The sequence below is a fragment of the Muntiacus reevesi genome, chromosome 1 (assembly GCF_963930625.1).
Source record: "Muntiacus reevesi chromosome 1, mMunRee1.1, whole genome shotgun sequence".
In the NCBI taxonomy this organism is placed as follows: Eukaryota; Metazoa; Chordata; class Mammalia; order Artiodactyla; family Cervidae; genus Muntiacus; species Muntiacus reevesi.
In genome coordinates, this window is record NC_089249.1 from 81,047,512 (window position 1) to 81,071,615 (window position 24,104).

Consider the following 24,104-nt stretch of genomic DNA (forward strand, 5'->3'; position numbering starts at 1 on the left):
CTAGTTCTACTTCAAGACAGTCACCAAACTGTAGCCAACAAGGACCTAGCTTAGGTCACTCTACTAGCTATGGTCAATATGGATCTGGGTCAGGTCAGTCATCCAACTGTGGCCAACACAGTTCTGGATCAAGTCAATCTCTTAATCATGGCCAGCATAGGTCTGAATCAAGTCAGACATCTAGCTATGGACAACAAAGGACTGGTTCAGGTCAGTCTTCTGACTTTAGACAACACAGGTCTGGCTCAGGAGAGTCTTCTGGATTTAATCAGCATAGAACTGGCTCAGGTAAATCCTCTAGCTATGAACAACATGGTTCCACCTCAGGACAATCACAAAGCTGTTGCCAACATGGATCTAACTCCTCTAGCTATGGTCAACATAGCTCAAGCCAGTATTCTGGTCACAGTCAACACAGGTCTGGCTCAAGTCAGTCTTCTGGCCACAGCCAACACGGATCTGGCTCAGGTCAGTCTTCTAGCTTTGGTCAGCACGGTTCTAGCTCAAGAGAGTCATCTGGCTTTGGTCAACATGGATCTGGCTTAGGTCAGTCTTCAAGCTATGGGCAACATGGTTCTACTTCAGGACAGTCATCAAGCTGTGGCCAGCAGGGATCTAACTTAGGTCAGTCGTCTAGCTATGGTCAACAGGGTTCAAGTCAATATGGCTCAAGTCAGTCTTATAGACACAGCAGACACAGATCTGGCTCAAGTCAGTCTTCTGGCCACAGCCGACATGGATCTGCCTCAGGTCAGTCTTCCAGCTTTGGTCAGCATGGTTCTAGCTCAAGAGAGTCATCTGGCTTTGGTCAACATGGATCTGGCTTAGGTCAGTCCTCTAGCTATGGACAGCATGGTTCTACTTCAGGACAGTCATCAGGCTGTGGCCAGCAGGGATCTAACTTAGGTCAGTCCTCCAGCTATGGTCAACATGGTTCAAGTCAGTATGGCTCAAATCAATCTTCTAGCCACAGCCAACACAGATCTGGCTCAAGTCAGTCTTCTGGCCACAGCCGACATGGATCTGGCTCAGGTCAGTCTTCTAGCTTTGGTCAGCATGGTTCTAGCTCAAGAGAGTCATCTGGCTTTGGTCAACATGGATCTGGCTTAGGTCAGTCTTCAAGCTATGGGCAACATGGTTCTACTTCAGGACAGTCATCAAGCTGTGGCCAGCAGGGATCTAACTTAGGTCAGTCGTCTAGCTATGGTCAATGGGGCTCAAGTCAATATGGCTCAAGTCAGTCTTATAGACACAGCAGACACAGATCTGGCTCAAGTCAGTCTTCTGGCCACAGCCGACATGGATCTGCCTCAGGTCAGTCTTCCAGCTTTGGTCAGCATGGTTCTAGCTCAAGAGAGTCATCTGGCTTTGGTCAACATGGATCTGGCTTAGGTCAGTCCTCTAGCTATGGACAGCATGGTTCTACTTCAGGACAATCATCAGGCTGTGGCCAGCAGGGATCTAACTTAGGTCAGTCCTCCAGCTATGGTCAACATGGTTCAAGTCAGTATGGCTCAAGTCAATCTTCTAGCCACAGCAGACACAGATCTGGCTCAAGTCAGTCTTCTGGCCACAGCCGACATGGATCTGGCTCAGGTCGGTCTTCCAGCTTTGGTCAGCATGGTTCTAGCTCAAGAGAGTCATCTGGCTTTGGTCAACATGGATCTGGCTTAGGTCAGTCCTCTAGCTATGGACAGCATGGTTCTACTTCAGGACAGTCATCAGGCTGTGGCCAGCAGGGATCTAACTTAGGTCAGTCCTCCAGCTATGGTCAACATGGTTCAAGTCAGTATGGCTCAAGTCAATCTTCTAGCCACAGCCAACACAGATCTGGCTCAAGTCAGTCTTCTGGCCACAGCCGACATGGATCTGGCTCAGGTCAGTCTTCTAGCTTTGGTCAGCATGGTTCTAGCTCAAGAGAGTCATCTGGCTTTGGTCAGCATGGATCTGGTTTAGGTCAGTCCTCTAGCTATGGGCAACATGGTTCTACTTCAGGACAGTCATCAGGCTGTGGCCAGCAGGGATCTAACTTAGGTCAGTCCTCCAACCATGGTCAATGTGGCTCAAGTCAACATAGCTCCAGTCAGTACAGTCAGTATTCTGGTCACAGCCGACACAGGTCTGGCTCAAGTCAGTCTTCTGGCCATAGTCGACATGGATCTGCCTCAGGTCAGTCTTCCAGCTTTGGTCAGCACGGTTCTAGCTCAAGAGAGTCATCTGGCTTTGGTCAGCATGGCTCTGGTTTAGGTCAGTCCTCTAGCTATGGGCAACATGGTTCTACTTCAGGACAGTCATCAAGCTGTGGCCAGCAGGGATCTAACTTAGGTCAGTCCTCCAGCTATGGTCAACATAGTTCAAGTCAATATGGCTCAGGTCAATCTTACAGCCACAGAAGACACAGATCTGGCTCAAGTCAGTCTTCTGGCCATAGTCAACATGGATCTGCCTCAGGTCAGTCTTCCAGCTTTGGTCAGCATGGTTCTAGCTCGAGAGAGTCATCTGGCTTTGGTCAACATGAATCTGGCTTAGGTCAGTCCTCTACATATAGACACCATGGGTCTACTTCAGGACAATCATCAAGCTGTGGTGGATCTGGATCAGGTCAGTCTTCCAGTTATGGTCAACAGATATCTGGATCAGGTCAATCTTCTAACTATGGCCAATGTGGGTCTGGATTAGGTCAATCTTCTCACTATAGTCAACAGAGGTCTGGATTAGGACAGTCTTCTGGCCATGTCCAGTGTGGTACTGGCTCAAGTCAGTCCTCTAGCCACAGCCAATTTGGGTCTGGATGGAGTCAGGCTTCTAGCTACAGTCAACACAGATCTGGCTCAGGTCAAGGTTCTACACAGAGTCAACATGGATCGGGCTTGGGTCAGTGTTCTACTTCTGAACAACCTGGGCCTGGTTCATGTCACTCATCTAGCTCTGGACAATGTGGTTCTGGATCTGGTCAGTGTTCTAGCTATGAGCAATATGAATTACAAGGGAGATGTAGGTCAAGTTCAAGTGGAACTCATGGTGGGTATAGTAGACCCCAAATAGGCTCAATTCCCAATCAATCAAGAAGAAACAGCCAGGAATGGTCAGGGTACAGTCAAAAAGAAAGAAGTAGGAGTTGTAGCCCAACAAGTAGCAAGTCTGATGGATATGAGAGTATTTGTGGACAATCGGAAACATGTAGGCAACAAAGCCAAGGATGCAGCCAGGGTCAAACGGAATCTGGCTACAGCTATTCAAACTGTAATGAAGGGCAACCAGGAGGTAGTTATAGACAAGAGGAAAGTTCCTCAAGTTGTGGCTTTAGACAGTTTACACCATCTTATGGAGAATCTAGATCTAACATTAGCAATACATTGTTAATATGCAAGGAGGATAATAGACAAGGTGGCAAATATTACCAGAGAGAAGGAGGTCACTATGGAGGGAGAGACACAAACTCAAGTTTCTACAAGTTACGGAGCAGCACTCCACTCTATGAGTATGTCCAAGAGCAGAGGTGCTAATTCAAGTGATGAATAGTAAATAGAAGTGAAGCTAACTCAAGTAGTATTTTTAAAAATATGAAACTTACATACAAGCAATTCATTACAAAACTTCTTTCTAAAAGTAGATATATCTATTTCTGTCTCTTCCTTTTAAACATGTAACTGTACTTAATTCCTTGTTATTGTGTTCCTTCCAAAGAATGTAGGGTATGGGGACTACTTTGCTAGGAAATACAGAGTTGAATAAATGATGTTTGAAAATAAATTCAGAAGAATAATGCAAAACATTTAAGGAGCTTGGGGTTTAGTTGAGGTGTCTTTTTGACAGCTCCTTACTCATCATATGATGCCAAAACTAATCTTTCATCTCTAAAGAGCAAAAAATAATAAATGTGTTACCAGTTCTGGAGCCAAAGCTTCTCTTATAGCAACATGGACCATAATTTTCTGTATGTTCCACAATGGGTAGTGGCAGAAAAGGCCCTAAAAGCAAATATGTAGCATTGATAACATCTTTGCTTATCAAAACCACCAAGCTCCTTTTCTTAGCTGAATTTTTAATGAATAAACTAACAAGAGGCATTAAAAATTGGCACCAGATGCTTCTCCCTAACCTGTGAGCGAGAGCATTTTTTTCTTAAAGGGCAGGGATGAAGGATTGAAGGAACTAAATGCTAGCTCTGGCTTGGTTTCAGCAAGAAAGATTTTGACCCCTACTACTAAGAATTTTCTCCACGTTAAAAAAAAAATTAGAAGAATAAGAACATGAAAACACAATGGCTCCAAACTACCTCTGTAGTTCACTGGCCTTCCTCAGAGGAAAATATCATTTATACAGCAATGGAACAAAATACTGTCAGCCACTACTTTACAGTTTCTTAGTTTGACTGTAGCATATTTGTTTCAAGTCTCTGGATTCAAATAACTGACTGCATTAAAACTGATAATAAATAATGATGATGAAATACTGAGGTTTGTCTAATCTCTGTTTCAGTTCACTCTCACACACAGGTGGTTATACTAGAAACTAACTTAAATAGTCATTGTCCAAGACCCTGTCCTTCACAAATAACCCAGAATATACAAATATTTTTTAATTCAAAAACAAGACAAACAGTTCAGTTTTAAAATGAGCAAAAGATCTGATTCGACACTTACCAAACAAAATGACCAATAAGCACCTGAAATGACGCTCAATGTCGTTAGTCATCAGAGAAATGCAAATTAAAACATAATAAGATACTACCACACAAACACTAGAATGGCCAAAATTTAAAATGCGGGCAATACCAAGAGCTGGGATTACTGGTGAAAAGTAAAATGACATATTCATTTTGAAAAATAGTATGGCAATTTCTTCAATTCAGTTCAGTCACTCAGTCATGTCCAACTCTTTGTGACCCCATGGACTGTAGCATGCCAAGCCTCCCTGTCCATTGCCAACTCCCAGAGTTTACTCAGAGTCATGTCAATTGAGTCGGTGATGCCATCCAACCAGTTCATCCTCTGTTGTCCCCTTCTCCTCCTGCCTTCAATCTTTCCCAGCATCAGGGTCTTTTCAAATGAGTCAGTTCTTCCCCTAATTTGATATTTATAAGTTCTTTGTATGGTGATGGTTCTTTGTATGGTGGGGAAAAACAGGAAAACTTATAAAAAGAAAGTTCACTAAAATAGAAATTTTAACAGCCAAGTGGCATTTTTAAAACAATGCTCAGAGAAACATAAAATTAAGATATAGTGAAATATCATTTCATCCCAATCAGGTTACAAAAAAATTATTCTGGCATAGAACATTGGAGAGGATACTGAGCAATTAGGATCTACATTGGTAACCACTTAGGAAGCAATTTGACGATGACACGAGAGTCAAAAAATGTTGCAAATAACTTAAAAGTTCAACAGAAGAATAGATAAATCAATTGTGATATATCCATACACTAGAATTCTATACAACAATTAAAATTAATGAGATATACCTGAGGCAGGGGTGGAGGAAGTAGAGAATACAGCACCAAAAATTATGCTACATTGGCATATGGATTATTCTGAGCTGAAGGTAATCAAGGCCTAGCTGACTCAGGAAGAGCTCCTTTTCTGGGTTTTGTTTGTTTTTGCCTCCCCCTTTAACTGTCTAAAAGAGTTTAGGTACAGGGCCTATTGGGGTTTCTCAAGTGGCTCAGACAGTGAAGAATCTTTCCTAATACAAGAGAGCCAGGTTCGATCCTTGGGTTGGGAAGATCCCCTGGAGAAGGGAATGGCAACCCACTCCAGTATTCTCACCTGGAGAATTCTATGGACAGAGGACCCTGGTGGGCTACAGTCTATGGGGTTGCAAAGAGTCAGACACAACTGAGTGACTAACACTTTCACTTTCCACAAGACCTATACTAGAATCAAAGCTATTAGCAGAGATAACTTTTTGCATCAGGAAGACTTATCTACATGGCCTGGAAAACGTTTGCTTACCAAACATTTGCTCTTCTCATCTTCTTACGAATTGTCTTCCTCCCTTTGAAGTCCCCTCCCCTCATCTCTGGGCTTCCCTGGTAGTTCAACTGGCAAAGAATCCACTGCAATGCAGAAGACCCCAGTTCAATTCATGGGTCGGGAAGATCCCCTGGAGATCGGAACAGCTACCCACTCCAGCATTCCTGCCTGGAGAGCTCCATGGACTGAGGAGGCTGGCAGGCTACAGTCCACGGGGTAGCAAAGTGTTGGACACAACTGAGCAACTGAACACAGCACAGCACAACATCCTCCTTTCCTTTGCTCAGAACAGTTATAAAAGCCTCAACTGCCTGACTGCCTTTGAGTCTCATATTTTTATGGAACTCCCATATATATGAAATTAAAATTATTTTTCTCCAGTTAATCTATCTTATATCAACTTAATTATTAGGCTAGCCACAGAAACTAGAAGGGAAAAAGGGAAAAGTTTTCCGCTCCTAAGTATATTCCAATCTTCCTCAGCTCATTATGAGAACTACATCTCAATAAAATCATTGTAAGGTTAAATACATTACCCTGAAAATGCATTTAATACACCTATTCTACCAAACATCATAGCTTAGTCTAGCCTACCTTAAATATGCTCGGGACACTCATATTAGTCTTTAGCTGGGCAAAATCATCTAAAACAAAGCCTATTTTATAACAAATTATAGTACATTACTTGTAATTTATTGAATATTTTACTGAAAGAGAAAAACAGAATGGTTGTAAGTTTATCAGTTGTTTACCCTCATGACTGCATAGCTGCCCAGAAGCTATGGCTCCCTGCCACTGACGAGCACCTAGAGAGAATTTACCACATGGCACTAGCCTAGGGAAAGATCTAAATTCAAAATTCAAAGAACAGTTTCCACTGAAGGCTTATCATTTTCAAACCATCACAAAGCTGAAAAAAGTATAAGCCAAACCACTCTAATTCAGGGACTATCTATGTATCTCAATATGGAGAAGTCCCCAAACTATTAACATTACATGAAAAAACTGTAAAATATCTGTATACTGTGCGTTACCCTTTATAAAGTTTTACAATACACATCATAATATCTATATTATTATTTGTGGTGGTGTTTAGTCATTAAGTAGTATCTGACTCTTGCGACCCATGTACTGTAGCCCGCCAGGCTCCTCTGTCCATGAGATTTTCCAGGTAAGAATACTGGAGTGGGTTGCCATTTCCTTCTCCAGGGAATCTTCCTGACCAAGGAATCGAACCCAGGGCTCCTGAATTGCAGGCAGATTCTTTCCCAACTGAGCTATAAGGGAAGTCCATTACTATTTGTCAAATATGTGTTAACTTAATTATTATTTGTAGCTAACACATATTTGGTAAATATAAAAGTCTTTATGGGAATGAAACACCAGATTCAGAACAGCAGTTACCTCTGGAGAGAGGGATGAAAATGGGACTGAAAGAAAAAACAAGTCCAAAAGTTTTCTTAAGCAAGTTGATATATATTATTGTATTATTCCCTACACTTATTTATAAGCCATAATTATTCAATATTGCACAAAAAGAAGGACACAAAGATCAACGTGAGCATGCCATCAAAGACGATTCAAGGAAAAAAGTGTTCTGACAAGCTACTCCACTGACATATGGCTGAAATAAATGAATCAACACCTAGTGAGATTCACCATCCAAATCATACAATCACCTATGTGCTTCAGACTTGAAACTCACCAGGGAGACTTCTGAAACGCTGGCTTCCTGTTATTTTCCCCAAAGGAGGAAGCATTGATTAATCAGATTTAAAAGGACACCTAGGGACTTCTCTGGTGGTCCAGTGGTTAAGACTCCATCTGCCAATGCAGAGGACACAGGTTCAATCCCTGGTCCAAGAAGATTCCACATACCGCGGGGCAACTAAGCCAGTGTACCGCAACTACTGAGGCCTGTGTGCCTAGAGCCCGTGCTCTGCAACAAGAGAAGCCATCACAATGAGAAGCCCCACAATGGGAAACCCATACACCACAACTAGAGATGAGCCCTCACTCTCTACAACTAGAGAAAAGCCTCAGCAGCAACAAAGACCCAGTGCAGTCAAAAATAAATAAATAATAAATTAAAAAAATAAAGACAATCAGCGTTTCTGACAGCACATTTCTGATTGGAAATTAATAAGCTGGCATTCTAATTTCATGTTTCAGACCTAGTTAGGTTAGTTACAGAGAAACAGCTTTCCTGAATCTAAGTAACTTGAGACACCAACATCAGTGCACATCTAAGTTGACAAGGATGAGGACCAAATCTGACCCTTTTACCAGGCAATATCTCAACCTTATTCTTTACCTCTTCTAAATTTCAGGGTTCAGGAGAAAAAAAATGAGATAAAGCAAAAAATTTCAAATAAATACCTCATTGTATACCTATGTCAAATTTTTCATACTATACCTCTTCTCCTTATTATAACTCCAAAATCTAAGAATTGTAATATTTCACCTAGAAAAAACAAAAGAAAAGAGAAAGGGGTAGACTAACTCTTGAGGGTAGAATCTTACAGGATCTCAGTAATTTATCCAGGGTCTGCATCCCAATCCAGAAAATAAAGTCAATTTTTTCTGTGCACTCATATATAATCAATTTCTGGGAGACAGATTCATACTAAAGCAAAGTCTTAATGGTCCAGTTTTTTTATGCAAGATAGATATGCATTGAGAACAGGAACCATTGTCTATCTTGGGAACTTCCCTCCCACTGGGTGGGTTCATTTAAGAAATAGCAGAGATTCTTCAATGAGCTTTACAGCAAAGAAGCTTGATTCTCAAAGAGCTGGCCTACCATGACATGGTAAACTGATGATTTTAATAATCTGTCTTAAAAGGGAAAGAGTATGAAACTAACATTTTACGAACTGGGAATACAAAATCATGTGTTTTACATATATTATTAATATATTATTTATTGCTTAATTTCACTCTCACAGAAACCCTATGACTTGAGGAACTACACTCACTTTATTGAAGAAAAAACTGAAACTCTGAAAGGTTAAGTGACTTGCCTATATTAGTAGAGCCAAGATTTATACCCAGTCTGACTCAAAAGCACATGTGTTGTTACCATATGCTGTCTACTCTAGTAATATTTTTCTTTAAACAACTACAGTCAAACACCTAGGATTGGATCAGCCCCATGGTCTAGACACTGCTGGAGACACACCAACTGGTACTCATCCTCTGACTCTCCTTTTCCTACCCTCCATGACAAGATACTTAATGTCCTTAAGGAACGTTTGAGAAACACTCTTACTCATCAGCAAGACACCTGAGAACAATCCTAAGGGAGGATCCCTGTTGCAGATAACTCATCTCCTCACATTTTATTTATCTCATCACAATTAATGGCTCTCATTAGCTTCAATTCCAGAGGGTGGCATTTCTGACCTAGTCCTCCCTAGTGCAAGCCTCATTTAAGGTTCGGTAGGACTAATTATAAACAACCTCCCACACTCTTTAAAAACACTCTTTAAAAACCTCCTAGCACTCTTTAAACACAATGATCCAAGGTCAACTCCCCCAATACCCAGAAGCCCCCGTCTCAGCCCTGCCACCATCACCCTCTCCTGCGTCCCCCAGCTCCCCCACTCTGTATGCCCTATCCCACGTATGAGAGATCCCTGAGCAGCCCTCCCAGCTCCTGCTCGGTCCTTGTCTACCAGTCTTAGTCAGAGCATTCCAGATGTTGATGATATTAAACCATCAGGTACTCTGAGACACAGCTGTGACAATCCGCCATACAATATACTCTCAGGTTGCATAGGCAAAGAACGAAACTCCATGCACAAAGACATCAAGAGTAGATGTCTTTGACTGAAGCAGGCAGGCAAAAAGGATCAGGAACTGTGGCTGGAAATGCTAGTTAGGAAAGACTTAAGTGGACTGTGAGGAACACAGAGAAGAAAAGTCAGTGAAGAATGTTGATAAAGGTGAATAAAGATAGAAGGAGAAGAAGGAGAAAATGCTGCTTCCAGAAGCCAAAAAAAGAGAACTCCAGTAACAGGCATGAATATAAAATGTATTTTATAAAGTTACAGTAAATAAAACCAGAGAGAACTAGGAAAAGAGTAAACAAACAGGTCAATATATCTGAATAAACAGTCCAGAAATATATATACATATATACACAAGTATGTGTGTGTGTGTATATATATGTATATATATATACATATATATACATACAAATATATACATTTTTTAAAGGACACACAGAATATCTGCTACGTAGTTAACATATGTAAAGCACTTAGAAAAATGCCAGGTCCACAGTCGCCCTCCAAGTGTTACTGTTAGGCCACCTTGTTACTATTTGTTGTTGCTGTTATCATTATTACAAGTCAGTATGAAAAGGAAAGATTCTTTCAAAAAGTCCAACAGGAAAGAGAAGTACAGGAGTAGGCAAGAAAGAGAGAAGAAGCTTTTACAAAGAAAGAAATTAAAGTACGTGTTGAAAACCTAGGAGACACCCAATAAAATTTACTAAATGAGTGGAAAATATTAATAATTGGTAATATTTGAAAAATATTAGTATTTGTTAGCCATATTTTCAGAAGGAGACTGAAAAGTAAGAGATAGTCAATGCCAGAAAGGGGTTTCATTGCTGGCTCAAGGACCGGGAAGAAATGACAGAAATGGAAACAAGAGCACATATACCGAAATCAGCCTTAGAAAAGGGTAGGTTTCCCTCTACACTTGAGGCTAAAAGGAGGTAAAAATGAGTGAAGACATTCTCACCTCAGTGTTACTAAAAGAGGCTCCTAGGATGAGAATAACCACCTGAGGTACTTATTCGAAAAGCCAGTTCCTGGATTCTATCCTAGACCCACTGAGTCAGAATTTCTAGAAGAGAGGCTCCAGCAGTCTGCATTTAAATGATCTGGGATCCAGGGGATTCCTTTGAGAAGAATGGAGGTTAGGAGAATTCACACCTGTTGTCCCTATGGAGGGGCTTCCCAGGTGGCACTAGAGGTAAAGAACCCGCCTGCCAATGCAGGAGACAAACAGGTGCAAGTTCCACCCCTGGGTCAGGAAGATCCTCTGGAGGAGAGCCTGACAGCCCTCTCCAGTATTCTTGCCTGGGGAATCCATGGACAGAGGAGCCTGGCGGGCTACAATCCATAGGGTTGCAAAGAATCGGACACAACTGAAGCAACTTAGCAAGCACGCATGCCCCTATGGAGAAAACAAAACTGACCCCTTGGCCATCACTATTACGACCAAACACATCAGATACCACTGTTGCAGATGGAAAAAGACCTTTATGCCCTGAGATAACCTGAAAATAAGGAACAAGATTCTACCTAGAATTAGTTTCTTCAAGTCAATGAAGCCTTGAACCCTTTCCTATAAACTGCAGACTCCCTAATGTAAAAATGTTTCTCCCTGACGTTCATAATACTGATATCTACAAGTATGATGATTAATCATGTGGGGAAATTGCTGTTTTACCCACAAGAAATGACCAGCTGTAATCCTGGTAACCTCAAAGACATTTTTTTCTTTAAATGTCTTCCATGTCATTTATTCAAAGAAACCTTCTTCTCAAGAATGGACCCCTAATGCTTTTTTAGGCACTTCTCCCTCTAAGAAAAAAGGATGTGAAACAATCTGCTAAAAGGAATATGGGAAGGGAGGGAAGGAAGTTTGAAATGAGTGAGAAAGGTGTGAAGCACTGAGAGCTTTGGGAAGGGCATCAACTAGGAATGAGGAAAGAGATTGCCAGGTAGGATTCAGAACTTAAATAAGATGGAAAATCACAAATGTGTAGAGAACAGCAAATGCACCACAGTACATGATATTCACCAACACACAACAACCTGGCAGAGGAAGCATAGACAATAAAGTGAAGTTAGTGGCAGGTATGGGATTGGCAGGGCAGGAGAAAGGACAAGTGAAGGGTCCCAGACACTGAATGATCCCTAGAAAGGGTTACAGGAATGGGAAATGGGGATAGGACCTCTCCTGGACCCAAACTGTGTGCCTGTGAAGGCAGGGATAATTTTGCAATCAAATTTCCCCCTAATTCCATTACTGTGGTAAAGACAGGCCTTCCTAGCAGCAGCAGAAGCTTTTCAGGTAAAGGTAAAGTAACAGTATGGAATATACTAAGACTGATCTATCAATGCTGGGTCACTTATTCCTTTTTAGCCTCACAACTCTTTGGAGCAGAGATCCTTAAGCTTTTCAGGGTGCTACCTGGGGTTCTCAGAAGTGAACTATGAGTCCAGGGACACATAGCTCAGTCAGGATGTGTAGGTCAGCTGTGACTGACCACAAAACTCATTCTAAATCCACCAGCCCACACTGCCTTCTCTGGGAGCAGCAGGCTCCACGCCACAGAGTAAAGAGAAACAGCATCACAGAAAACCAGATGTCTCACAGAACATGGGACTGCAGGGGGTTTCCAAAGGAAGAATTGAGGATATAGAGACCTTTCTTGGAAACAGAAGTAAAGAAAATGAGACAAGCAAAATATAGAATTAACAGTGACAGGAAAGCAAGTAAAAGCAATATGCAGTTGTAGATATTATATCAGATTGCTGATTGAAGGAATATGTACATTGAGGACATGAGGGAGAGGACAGGCAGGAGAAGGAAGTGAGAAGAAAACAAGCTCAGCCCATCACAGTCATTATCTGTGACATCTCTCAGTGGAGGTGGAAGCCCTGTCTAGATGAGGAGTCATCAAGCTTAGCAGGAGGAGCTGATCTCGATGCACCCTTAATCCAACTCTTCTGCCCACTCTGGGAGCAATTGGGGTGATCAGATTTGCACCTCTTTGAGATGCTTACCCAATGCTGACAATACTCGTAATGCATTATAACATAACATTATAACATGAGGCCCATACTTTCAAAAGTGTGATTATGGAATCTAACTCTTTCAATTACCCCATGAGAGATAATCCCATATACCCAATTTACTGATGAGGACAGCGAAGCACAGCAATTAAGTAATTGACTACGGTCACCAGAGCTAGCATTTGAACCCAAGTGGTATGATTCTGAAATTTTTCTTCTTAACACAAGGCACCACCTACAGCTGTAAAATCTGTCCACTGTTCAGAGGTACCCACAGGGAGCAAGTCCAAGAAATCCAATCCATGTCCACTTAACAACCCATGTATCCTTAGCAAAATACTACATCCACCTGAGTACTTTTTTCTTTTCCCCAGGGGCTCCCTATTTGCCAAGTGATGTGTCCAGAGGACTAGATCCACGCAAAGAGGAAGCCTTTCTAACTCACACAAAGATACCAAAGTCTAGCTGTGGTCCTACCTACCTGCCACAGGCAGTAAAATACTCAGTCCTGGGAAATCAAGTTGGCACTGAAAGAGTGAAATGACAGGAGGGAGCAGATAGAGGTATTTCAGAATATTGTCAACAAAGAGATGACTCCAGTTTAGTGGAGTCTGGCTCTGGAAACAGGCCTAGGAAAGTGTCAAAGCATGAATGGAGAGAGGGGTCACATATGAAGAGATTTGAGGTTGAGTCTAAATGGACCCAAATGGGCAAGGTGAAACCATATCCTAAGACCTAAATTTTTTCAAAATAGAAAAGTGACAAGGTCAGAATGGTGAAGAGGAAGACAGACAAGTATCCAGGAAAGGGAGAAGAATAACTGGATGGAACTTGCAGGTGTCCTTTGATGCCACTTTTGGGCTGGGAGAAACTCAGCCCCCTCACTCATCCCAAGACACGTCAGACCATGATTGTCCTCCACAGTCTGAAAGGACTTCTCTATAAGGTTTGCTGTCATCTTGGTAACACTAAAAGAGGCATGTGTTCCCTCAGCTCTAAGATGCCCACATTAGAGAGAAAGGACTATGCACTGACATTGGAAATGTTTATTTAAAGATATTCCTTTATTTCTGGGCAGAACACAATGTGTTACACAAAGAACTGCTTACCCTGATCAAGGTCTTATTCAGAAAATACAAGGATGCCTTTCTGTAAAAAACAAAAGAAAAAAGAAAAAAATTCACGATCTTTCACACTAACTCTGGGGCAAAGAAAGAATACAGACCCACAAACTGTATCCTACTCTTTATTTTTCTCTAAGTCCCCTCCATCTCTATTTAGGCAGTCTTTTCTCTATTCTTCATAGTAGGAAAAAATAAAGGTTCCTTGCAATAGCATCATCTTTCAAATTTGAACATCCCACACCTGCACCTTGCCTTCTGCATTCAGAAGAAAGGGATGCTGATATCTTTGTCCTCAGGTCCCTCAATCTGGACTGTGCAGCCCTCAGAGCACACCTGTGTGAAGACCACAGTGGGCTGGGAAAGACCTCATTAATACTACACATGGCTGACTACAGATGTTTCTGTACCTAAAAGAAAAAAAAAAACTTTCATTTCCAAGTATTTTAAAATTCAGCACAATAAAACTACTAGACAGTGCAAAATAATCTTTGCTTTGTTTGTACAGGAAGTAGTAAGAGAATTAAATGCTTGATACTGCGGGGAACTAGGACTCAGTGGTGAAAAGTAATGTTTCACAGTTGACCAGTTTGGAAAAAGCACCAAGCCGCCTGGTCCACCTCAACACCACCACCACTCTTGGAGTGAAGTGTCCAGCTAAACTCACTGAACTGGATGGAGAGTCATTTGAGGACGGAGAGGATGGGGAAGTAGAGCAGGACTGTGATGAGGCCTAACACAGTCTTCAGACTGAGCTGGCTTCTCCCACTACAAAGCAAAACCAGGACAGAGCAGAGATCTTTCCATCTCTGTGCAGCACTGTGTATACATAGCTAGGCAGTAACACTTCCTTCACTGTGTCAGGGAATTATATGCACATTCCACCTGAAATAATCTCGTCTGAACCTGGGACCTCCCTCTGTGCCCACTGTCATCTCCTGCAGGAACCCATTCCTCACTCGACAAATTCAAGCATCTCTTCCTACCACACCCGTGGCCACATCTTAAATGAGGCCAGGCCACTTGTCTCAGAGCAGCAGCCCAAAATGGCAAGAGAAACAAGCTTGTCTCAATGGTCCATTAAATACCCAGAGTGAATAATTATAGTTAAACCTTGCTGAGCATTAATATGTGCCAGCACTGCTCTGAGAACTGGATCATGGCAACTCTGTGAGGGAAGTATTATTCTCATCCATATTTCACACAGGAGAAAACTGAGCCATAGAGGTTTACACAGCTTTCCCAAAGATGCTGGTAAGTAGCACAAGGATTTGAGCCCAGGCAATCTGATTCCAGAGCCCATACTCTTGACCACTGTGTGATTCTGCCCCTTGGAAGAATTCACAACAGCTAATATGATGGTTACTTGTAGAAATATGTAATTTGCAATTCACAGCCCTGCCTTCCAGTGAGTTTTTACTCCTATCAGTGTTTAAGTCTGAGGCTTTGAGCCTTCACATCTAAAATGCAACAAGGTATATGAGTGTTATCTTGTCATAATGGAGTAAAAAAACAAGGTCTCAGTGGGATTACTGTCCCCATGTCAAGTCCAGGAGCAGCCAGGGCCTGTGCTCATGTCTTCACCAAGATTGACTCCAAGTTTCCAGCTTTGCAGGCCTGATAGATTGTGTCAGCAGTGACAGATGTGAGCATTGAGAGGGCAGAGAAGCTTGGGTGCATGTGCGCACACGTGCTAAGTCTCTTCAGTAGTGTCTGATTCTGTGCAATCCTGGGGAGAAACAGATGTTTAGTTTATTCACTCAGTCAACAAGCATTTTCACAGCATTGAGTACCTGGGGGACTCTGGGGACACAAAAGGAAACAAGAGTCTGGCAGCATTCATTCCAGGATACGCTAGAGGAGACTGAGAAAAAAAACAAGCAAATGGGTAAGGAACAGGATGCCACGACCAAACAGCCCAGGGAACCTTTTTTATAAGCAGCATTTGGAAATGTTGTAAATTTGAGATCCTCAAAGATAGGCAGGTGGATTGATAGGTCCTATTGACATGCCCCTCTTATGACTTAATGTCAACTTCCCAGGAAAATTCCTATTTAGAATAGTTTAGGACACTGTAATGCAACCTTCTTGACCTGTTCTCCAGGCCCTGTTCTGGCCCAGCCGTACCTACCTACCTCTTCACACCACCACTTCCAAACACACCCTCTCCAGCATTCCATTAGGCTAATGTCTCATTGTCCCACAAAACCTCATGTTCACCCACTCTGTTCTCTCCCCACACCTATTAATTCTACCCACCCTTCAAGACCAAGCTTCCTCATTTTTATCCACTGCAGGCTTACCAAGCTCCCTCTCCTCTACACTACTAGTTCTCAAACACTTAAACACCTCAAAGTTTGCTGAGTTTCACTGCTGTTTCACAAGCACCATACCTAACCAAGGACTTTAACAAAGACAGTCACAATCTCCTGACAGCACATGTGGGCAGGAAGGGAAGGGGATTCAGTATACGACCAGAGTTCTCAGGGTCAGAGGCTGAGAGAGCTGACTCAGGCTCAGAGAAGCAGCTTGGAGGCACCAAGAAGAGCGCACAAGTCCACACACCAGTGTCTAAGAAGCACCATTTCCAAAGAGGAAGACACAGGGTCTCCAGTCAAGTGAAGAGATTTCTACAGTTGTGAATAAAAGTGGCAGAGAGACAGTTCTGGGGGGGGGATGGGGGTTGCGGGGAGGGATAAAAGCCCAGGTGGGGTATGTAATTAAAGCCTAGGAGTAGAGGATAAAGCATAAGCCTTGTCTCATAGACCTGGTCCAACACAGGCTAGAGAGAGTGCACTCTTCTAACCAGGGGATACCCAGGGGAACCATGTATCACGAGGCAACAAAAAAGATCTGGGGAGGGTTCAGGAACCTAGACACCAAGGCTGGGGGACTAAGTTTGATCATCTGATGCAGTTCTAAGGTTAAGCTGTAGACAAAGATTATCAGTGGATTTTTGTGGGGAAAGTAGATGAAAGAGAAAAAATGAAGAGCAAAATGTTCTTGGATAGATTATTAGGCCCTTAGGTGCTGGGACCATGCCTCAGTTCTATCCTCCACAGCATGAAGCACATAATTATTCATTACATAAAAAAGAAAGATCACAGAGAGTTTGGTATTACCCAATTGGGGAAATATGCCAAGCAAATGCGAGTCATCACTTAAACAAGCTATGTATTACTGCAGATTTACAAGAAGCCTCCATCACCCTGGGAAGCAGAGAGTGGTAATGTCTGTGTGAGGTAATTCCTGTGGTGAGGAAGATGGGGGTAGAAATGAAGAGGGGAAATTATTCCAACTTTGCCAGCAACCTCCTATAAAACCTCAGACATGTCATTTCACTTCTCTAGCCTCAATCAGAGTAAATGTAACTGTTACAAATAAAAATACTCTTCACCCAGATCTCTGCTTGGCTAACTTCATTTCTTTCGAATCTTGCTCACATCCTGTCTCCCTAATGAGCCCGACCCAGCTATCATATTCAATACTACAGCCAGCATATCCCAAAAACCTCACTCCCACAGACTCTGGTTTATACTTTTCTTTCCCATAACACCTCTGTGTGTGCTCAGTCATGTCCAACTCTTTGCAATCTTTTGAACTGTAGCCTGCCAGGCTCCTCTGTCCATAAGATTCTTCAGGCAAGAATACTGGAGCGGGTTGCTATTTTCATCTCCAGGGGATTTTCCTGACCCAGGGATTGAAAATGCATCTCCTGTGTCTCCTGCATTACAGGTGGATTCTTTACCCACCGAGCCATCAGAGAAGCCTATAACACTTCTAACACACTACCTAATTTATCTACTATCTTTGTTGCTACCTGCTAGAATGGGACCTCCATTACAGCAAGGATCTTTGTTTTAGTTCATTGATATCAAGTTTCTGAATGGCGTCTGGAACAGAGTTCAATTCAGTTCAGTTCAGTCACTCAGTCGTGTTCAACTCTTTGCGACCCCATGAATCACAGCATGCCAGGCCTCCCTGTCCATCACCAACTCCCAGAGTTGACTCAAACTCATGTCCATCACATCGGTGATGCCATCCAATCATCTCATCCTCTGTCATCCCCTTCTCCTCCTGCCCCCAATCCCTCCCAGCATCAGGGTCTTTTCCAATGAGTCAACTCTTCGCATATGGTGGCCAAAGTATTGGAGTTTCAGCTTCAGCATCAGTCCTTCCAATGAACACCCAGGACTGATCTCCTTTAGGATGGACTGGTTGGATCTCCTTGCAGTCCAAGGGACTCTCAAGAGTCTTCTCCAACACCACAGTTCAAAAGCATCAATTCTTCTGCACTCAGCTTTCTTTATAGTCCAACTCTCACATCCATACATAACCACTGGAAAAACCATAGCCTTGACTAGATGGACCTTTGTTAACAAAGTAATATCTCTGCTTTTTAATATGTTGTCTAAGTTGGTCAAAACTTTCCTTCCAAGGAGTAAGCGTCTTTTAATTTCATGGCTGCAATAATCATCTGCAGCGATTTTGGAGCCCAAAAAAATAAAGCCTGACACTGTAGGCATCCAAAATAATATCTGAAGAATGACTATATGAATGAATCAAATAAAGGTCAAAATCCTGGGAAAGAGAAAAAAACAATCACAAATCTCTTTGCCCACATTTTCAAGCATCCCTAAATGAACACCCGCTTGTTATTGTTTAGTCACTAAGTCATGTCTGACTGCTTGCTACCCCATGGACTAAGTCCTCCAGGCTCCTCTCTCCATGGGATTTCCCAAGCAAGAATACTGGAATGGGTTGCCATTTCCTTCTCCAGGGGATCTTCCCAACCCAGGGATCAAACTCACATCTCCTGCACAGGAAGGTGGATTCTCTACCACTAAACCACAAGGGAAGCCCTAATACCCTCTTGATGGGATCCAAAGAGGCAAACACGACCACAGTACTCTGGGGCCACCTGCTGGCAACTCTGCAATTAACCTGACAGGAATTTCCAGTGGGTAGCAATGGCACCCCACTCCAGTACTCTTGCCTGGAAAATCCCATGGACAGAGGAGCATGGTAGGCTGCAGTCCATGGGGTCACGAAGAGTCGGACATGACTGAGCGACTTCACTTTCACTTTTATGCGTTGGAGAAGGAAATGGCAACCCACTCCAGTGTTCTTGCCTGGAGAATCCCAGGGATGGGGTCACACAGAGTCGGACACGACTGAAGTGACTTAGCAGTAGAGTTGCAGGGAACTTCTTCCTTTGGCCAGTGAGGACACTCTGGGCTACACATGTAAAAGGGAAAAGAAAGCTAGACCACAAATCAGGAGCTTCCAAAAGTTTTTGGAAATGAGAGCTAAAACTGTCTCAGCGAGGAGATCCACCCAGTCCATCCTAAAAGAAATCAGTGCTGAATATTCATTGGAAGGACTGATGCTGAAGCTGAAACTCCAATACTTTGGCCACCTGATGTGAAGAACTGACTCATTTGAAAAGACCCTGATGCTGGGAAAGATTGAAGGCGGGAGGAGAAGGGAATGACAGAGGATGAGATGGTTGGATGGCATCACCACCTCAACAGGACATGAGTTTCGCTAAACTCCAGAGTTGGTGATGGACAGGAAGCCCTGGCATGCTGCAGTCCATGGGGTAGCAAAGAGTCAGACAGGACTGAGCAACTGAATTGAACTGAACTGAAGGACCATATATCCCAGTGTTTCCCAGACTCCTTTCCACTTAGGATAATCTCACTAAGTAACCAAGTACTGAGATCTTGCATGTCAGGCACTGTTTAAAGAACTTTCATGTACTTTGTTTAATCTTGCAAATCCATCCATTGACACACATACCATTACCACAATTTTATAAGAAAACTTCCTTTTAAAATAATTGTCTTCCATTATGTAAAGCAATGAAACCATTTAAACACTGACTTAAAAGGGGCTTTTCGGGTAGACATAGAGGTAAAGAATCCACCTGCCAATGCAGAAGACATAAGAGACACGGTTGGATCCCTGGGTCAGGAAGATCCCCTGGAGGAAGATATGGCAACCCACTCCAGTATTCTTGCCTGGTGAATCCCATGAACAAAGGAGTCTGCTGGCAGGCTACAGGTCACAGGGTCGCAAAGAGTTGGATACGACTGAAGCACCAATGCACTGATTTTAAAAAATCAAGACAAGGTGTGCATGCTATGCTTCAGGAGGCCAAAGTGTACCTGCATAAAGTGTGACAGATCATCAGTCTCTCCCTTAAGCCAGGCACAAGCTCAGTCCTGTCTCAGGATCCCAAGACCTCCTGGTTCATTCTGGTCACCTCAGAAGAAGGAGAACGCTCCCCAGAAGGCTATGTGAGCCAGGTATCCAGGCCTCTGAAGCTCCTAACAGTCTCCCAGCTGAGTCAGCTGGGCCCCGCCCCCTCTTTCCGGAAATGCAACCCCTTTTCCCGGAAGTAATTTTCGCTAATTTCCCATTTGACAAGCAGACACCCCAGGGACCGATGTTCTAAGGGCAGATGCCTAAACCAAGCCATCTCGCAGTTTCCAAACACACAGTCGCGCAGTCGAGGGTCTACCCAAGAGGCCACCTGGCTATCTGGGCACCTCAGCTCCCCACAGCTTACTCGAAGAGAAAGGCTCTACTTCAAGGATCCTCCACGTCTGGGAGGGCGGTGCGACTGAGTCCCAGCCTTACTTCCTCTATGGGACCCAGCAGCCCCTCCAAATGGAGAGCGCTTTGGCGCCCCAGGGTTCAGGGCTGGGCCTCTCATGGTGACAGCGCTCGTGGCAGACTCTCCAGGGAAGGGGCACAGCTCCGGGCCTGGTAGGCACCCCAGGGTAGGATAAAGGCCTGGGGCTTCCTGGACAGATGGAAAGTGCACTCCCTGGTGGTCAGGCGAGACGACAGGCTGGTTCCTTAATTGCAGCTTTGCTAAAACTGTTTCCCAAAAAGAGGATGCAAGATGGTTTTAGGTACCAAATACGCTTTTCTGAATAACTGTGAAAAGAAGAGAAGCGAAAGGCAAAGGAGAAAAGGAAAGATATACCTATTTGAATGCAGAATTCCAAAGAATAGCAAGGAGAGATAAGAAAGCCTTCCTCAGTGATCAGTGAAAAGAAATAGAAGAAAACAATGGAATGGGAAAGACTAGAGATCTCTTCAAGAAAATTAGAGATACCAAGGGAAATTTTCATGCAAAGATGGGTATGATAAAGGATAGAAATGGTATGGACCTAACAGAAGCAGAAGATAAGAGATGGCAAGAAGACACAGAAGAACTATACAAAAAAGATCTTCACAACCCAGATCATCACGATGGTGTGATTACTCAGCTAGAGCGAGACATTCTGGAATGCAAAGTCAAGTGGGCCTTAGAAAGCATCACTATGAACAAAGCTAGTGGAGGTGATGGGATTCCAGCTGAGCTATTTCAAATCCTAAAAGATGATGCTGTGAAAGTGCTGCACTCAATATGCCAGCAAATCTGGAAAATTCAGCAGTGGCCACAGGACTGGAAAAGGTGAGTTTTCATTCCAATCCCCAAGAAAGGCAATGCCAAAGAATGCTCAAACTACCACACAATTGCACTCATCTCACACGCTAGCAAAGTAATGCTCAAAATTCTCCAAGTCAAGCTTCAACAGTTCATGAACCATGAACTTCCAGATGTTCAAGCTGGATTTAGAAAAGGCAGAGGAACCAGAGATCAAATTGGCAACATCCGTTGGATCATCAAAAAGCAAGAGAGTTCCAGAAAAATGTCTACTTCTGCTTTATTGACTATACCAAAGCCTTTGACTGTGTGCATCACAACAAAGTGTGGAAAATTCTTAAAGAGATGGGAACATCAGACCACCTGACCTGCCTCCTGAGAAATCTGTATGCAGGTTAGGAAGCAACAGTTAGAACTGGACACAGAACAACAGACTGGCTTCAAATCAGGAAAGGAGTACATCAAGGCTGTATATTGTCACCCTGTTTATTTAACTTGTATGCAGAGTACATTCTGAGAAACACCGGGCTGTATGAAGCACAAGCTGGAATCAGGATTGCCAGGAGAAATATCAGTAACCTCAGATATGCAGATGATACCACCCTTATAGCAGAAAGTGAAGAAGAACTAAAAAGCCTCTTGATGAAAGTGAAAGCGGAGAGTGAAAAAGCTGACTTAAAACTCAACATTCAGAAAACTAAGATCATGGCATCTGGTCCCATCATCTCATGGGAAATAGATGGGAAAACAATGGAAACAGTGACAGACTTTTTTACCTTGGGTTCCAAATCACTGCTGATGGTGACTGCAGCCATGAAATTAAAAAATGTTTGCTCCTTGGAAGAAAAGCTATGACCAACCTAGACAGCATATTAAAAAAGGTGGGATGCATGAGACGAGTGCTCGGGCCTGGTGCACTGGGAGGACCCAGAGGAGTCGGGTGGAGAGGGAGGTGGGAGGGGGGATCGGGATGGGGAATACGTGTAACTCAATGGCTGATTCATGTCAATGTATGACAAAACCCACTGAAATGTTGTGAAGTAATTGGCCTCCAACTGATAAAATAAAATTAAAAAAAAAAAAAGCAGAGATGTTACTTTGCCACAAAGGTCCACCTAGTCAAAGCTATGGTTTTTCCAGTTGTCATGTATGGATGTGAGAGTTGGACTATAAAGAAAGCTGAGCACCGAAAAATTGATGCTTTTAAACTGTGGTGTTGGAGAAGACTCTTGAGAGTCCCTTGGACTGCCAGGAGTTCCAACCAGTCCATCCTAAAGGAGATCAGTCCTGGGTGTTCATTGGTAGGACTGATTTTGAAGCTGAAACTCCAATACTTTGGCCACCTGATGTGAAGTGCTGACTTATTTGAAAAGACCCTGATGCTGGGAAAGATTGGAGGGCAGGAGGAGAAGGGGATGACAGAGGATGAGATGGTTGGATGGCATCACCAACTCAATGAACATGGGTTTGGGTAGACTCCGGGAGTTGATGATAGACATGGAGGCCTAGCGTGCTGCAGTTCATGGCGTCGTAAAGAGTCAGACATGACTGAGCAACTGAACTGAACTGAACTGGACAGCAAAGAGATCAAATCAGTCCATCCTAAAGGAAATCAGTCCTGAATATTCATTGGAAGGACTAATGCTGAAGCTGAAACTCCAATACCTTGGCCACCTGATGCAAAGAATTGACTCATTTGAAAAGACCCTGATGCTGGGAAAGATTGAGGGCAGGAGGACAAAGGGATGACAGAGGAATAGAAGGTTGGATGGCATCACTGATTCAATGGACATGAGTTTGAGTAAACTCGGGAGTTGGCGATGGACAGGGAGGGCATGTATGCTACCGTCCATGGGTCGCAAATAGTCAGAAATAACTGAAGGACTGAACTGATCACTTTTCTGAAATGCTTTGGCTATTTACTCTTGAGTGTTTTTGGAAAGAAATTACTAGTACAACAATGCTTTTAGTGAGGCTAACTTTTTTAAAGTGAGTGATTAACACTGGTGTAAAGGAAATAATTAAATAAATAATACATGGATTTTGCATTTAAAAATCATGGCAGTGGTACTTAAATGACTAAAATCCAGGAAAACTATCAGACTTACAAGGAAAATGAAGGGGATATGTGGGTATGATGGTTACTTTTATGTGTCAACTTGCAAGGTGTTTTTCCCTGACATTAACAGTTAAATCATTGTACTTTGAGTAGAGCATATCCATATGACTTTCCATAATGTGAGTGGATCTTATCCATTCAGCTGAAGGTGTGAACAGAATAAAAGCACCAATCTGAGCAAGAGGGAATTTTCCAGTGGAATGGCTTCAGACTTCATCTGTACCATAGGATCTCCTGGGTCTCCAAGGTGCAAATGTTGGACTTGCCTGCCTCCAATGAGCCAATTCCTTAGAGTAAACATTTTCCTACATATATACATATCATATTGGCTCTGTTTCACTGAAGAATCCTAACTCATGGAGTACATGCATGCTATATCACTTCAGTTGTGTCCTACTCTTTGCAGCCCTATGGACTGCAGCCTGCTAGTCTCCTCTTTCCATGGGATTCTCCAGGCAAGAATGCCCTCCCCTGGGGGATCTTCCCAACCCAGGGATCAAATGTCTCTCATGCACTGTCATCTCCTGCATTGGCAGGTAGATGAGCAACTGAACTGAAGAATAGGTCATCTCAAATAGTCTTTCCAGCTTTCGCACTAGGTAGAGCTGTGAGGAGGACAGCAAGGGA

The 24,104-nt window shown here is 43.1% G+C and overlaps 1 protein-coding gene across 1 annotated transcript; it reads left to right on the forward strand.

The window, feature by feature from the left end:
- The first annotated feature begins 78 nt into the window (after nt 1–78).
- Nucleotides 79–20,640, forward strand: HRNR (hornerin). Its single transcript, XM_065946931.1, has 5 exons — nt 79–468; nt 651–1,192; nt 1,259–2,529; nt 20,188–20,317; nt 20,421–20,640. Exons 1-5 carry the CDS (start codon nt 79–81, stop codon nt 20,638–20,640), a joined length of 2,553 nt encoding a protein of 850 aa, XP_065803003.1.
- Nucleotides 20,641–24,104: the final 3,464 nt, after the last annotated feature.

Bases quoted from the DNA above. Each gene is read 5' to 3' on its own strand.
- HRNR (XM_065946931.1), top strand. From the start codon at position 79: ATGGATCTGGGTCAGGTCAGTCATCCAACTGTGGCCAACACAGTTCTG. The intron at 2,530-20,187 runs GTCAGTCCTCTA...TGGTCACCTCAG, and splicing joins TCAACATGAATCTGGCTTAG to AAGAAGGAGAACGCTCCCCA. The intron at 20,318-20,420 runs GTAATTTTCGCT...CCAAACACACAG, and splicing joins TGCAACCCCTTTTCCCGGAA to TCGCGCAGTCGAGGGTCTAC.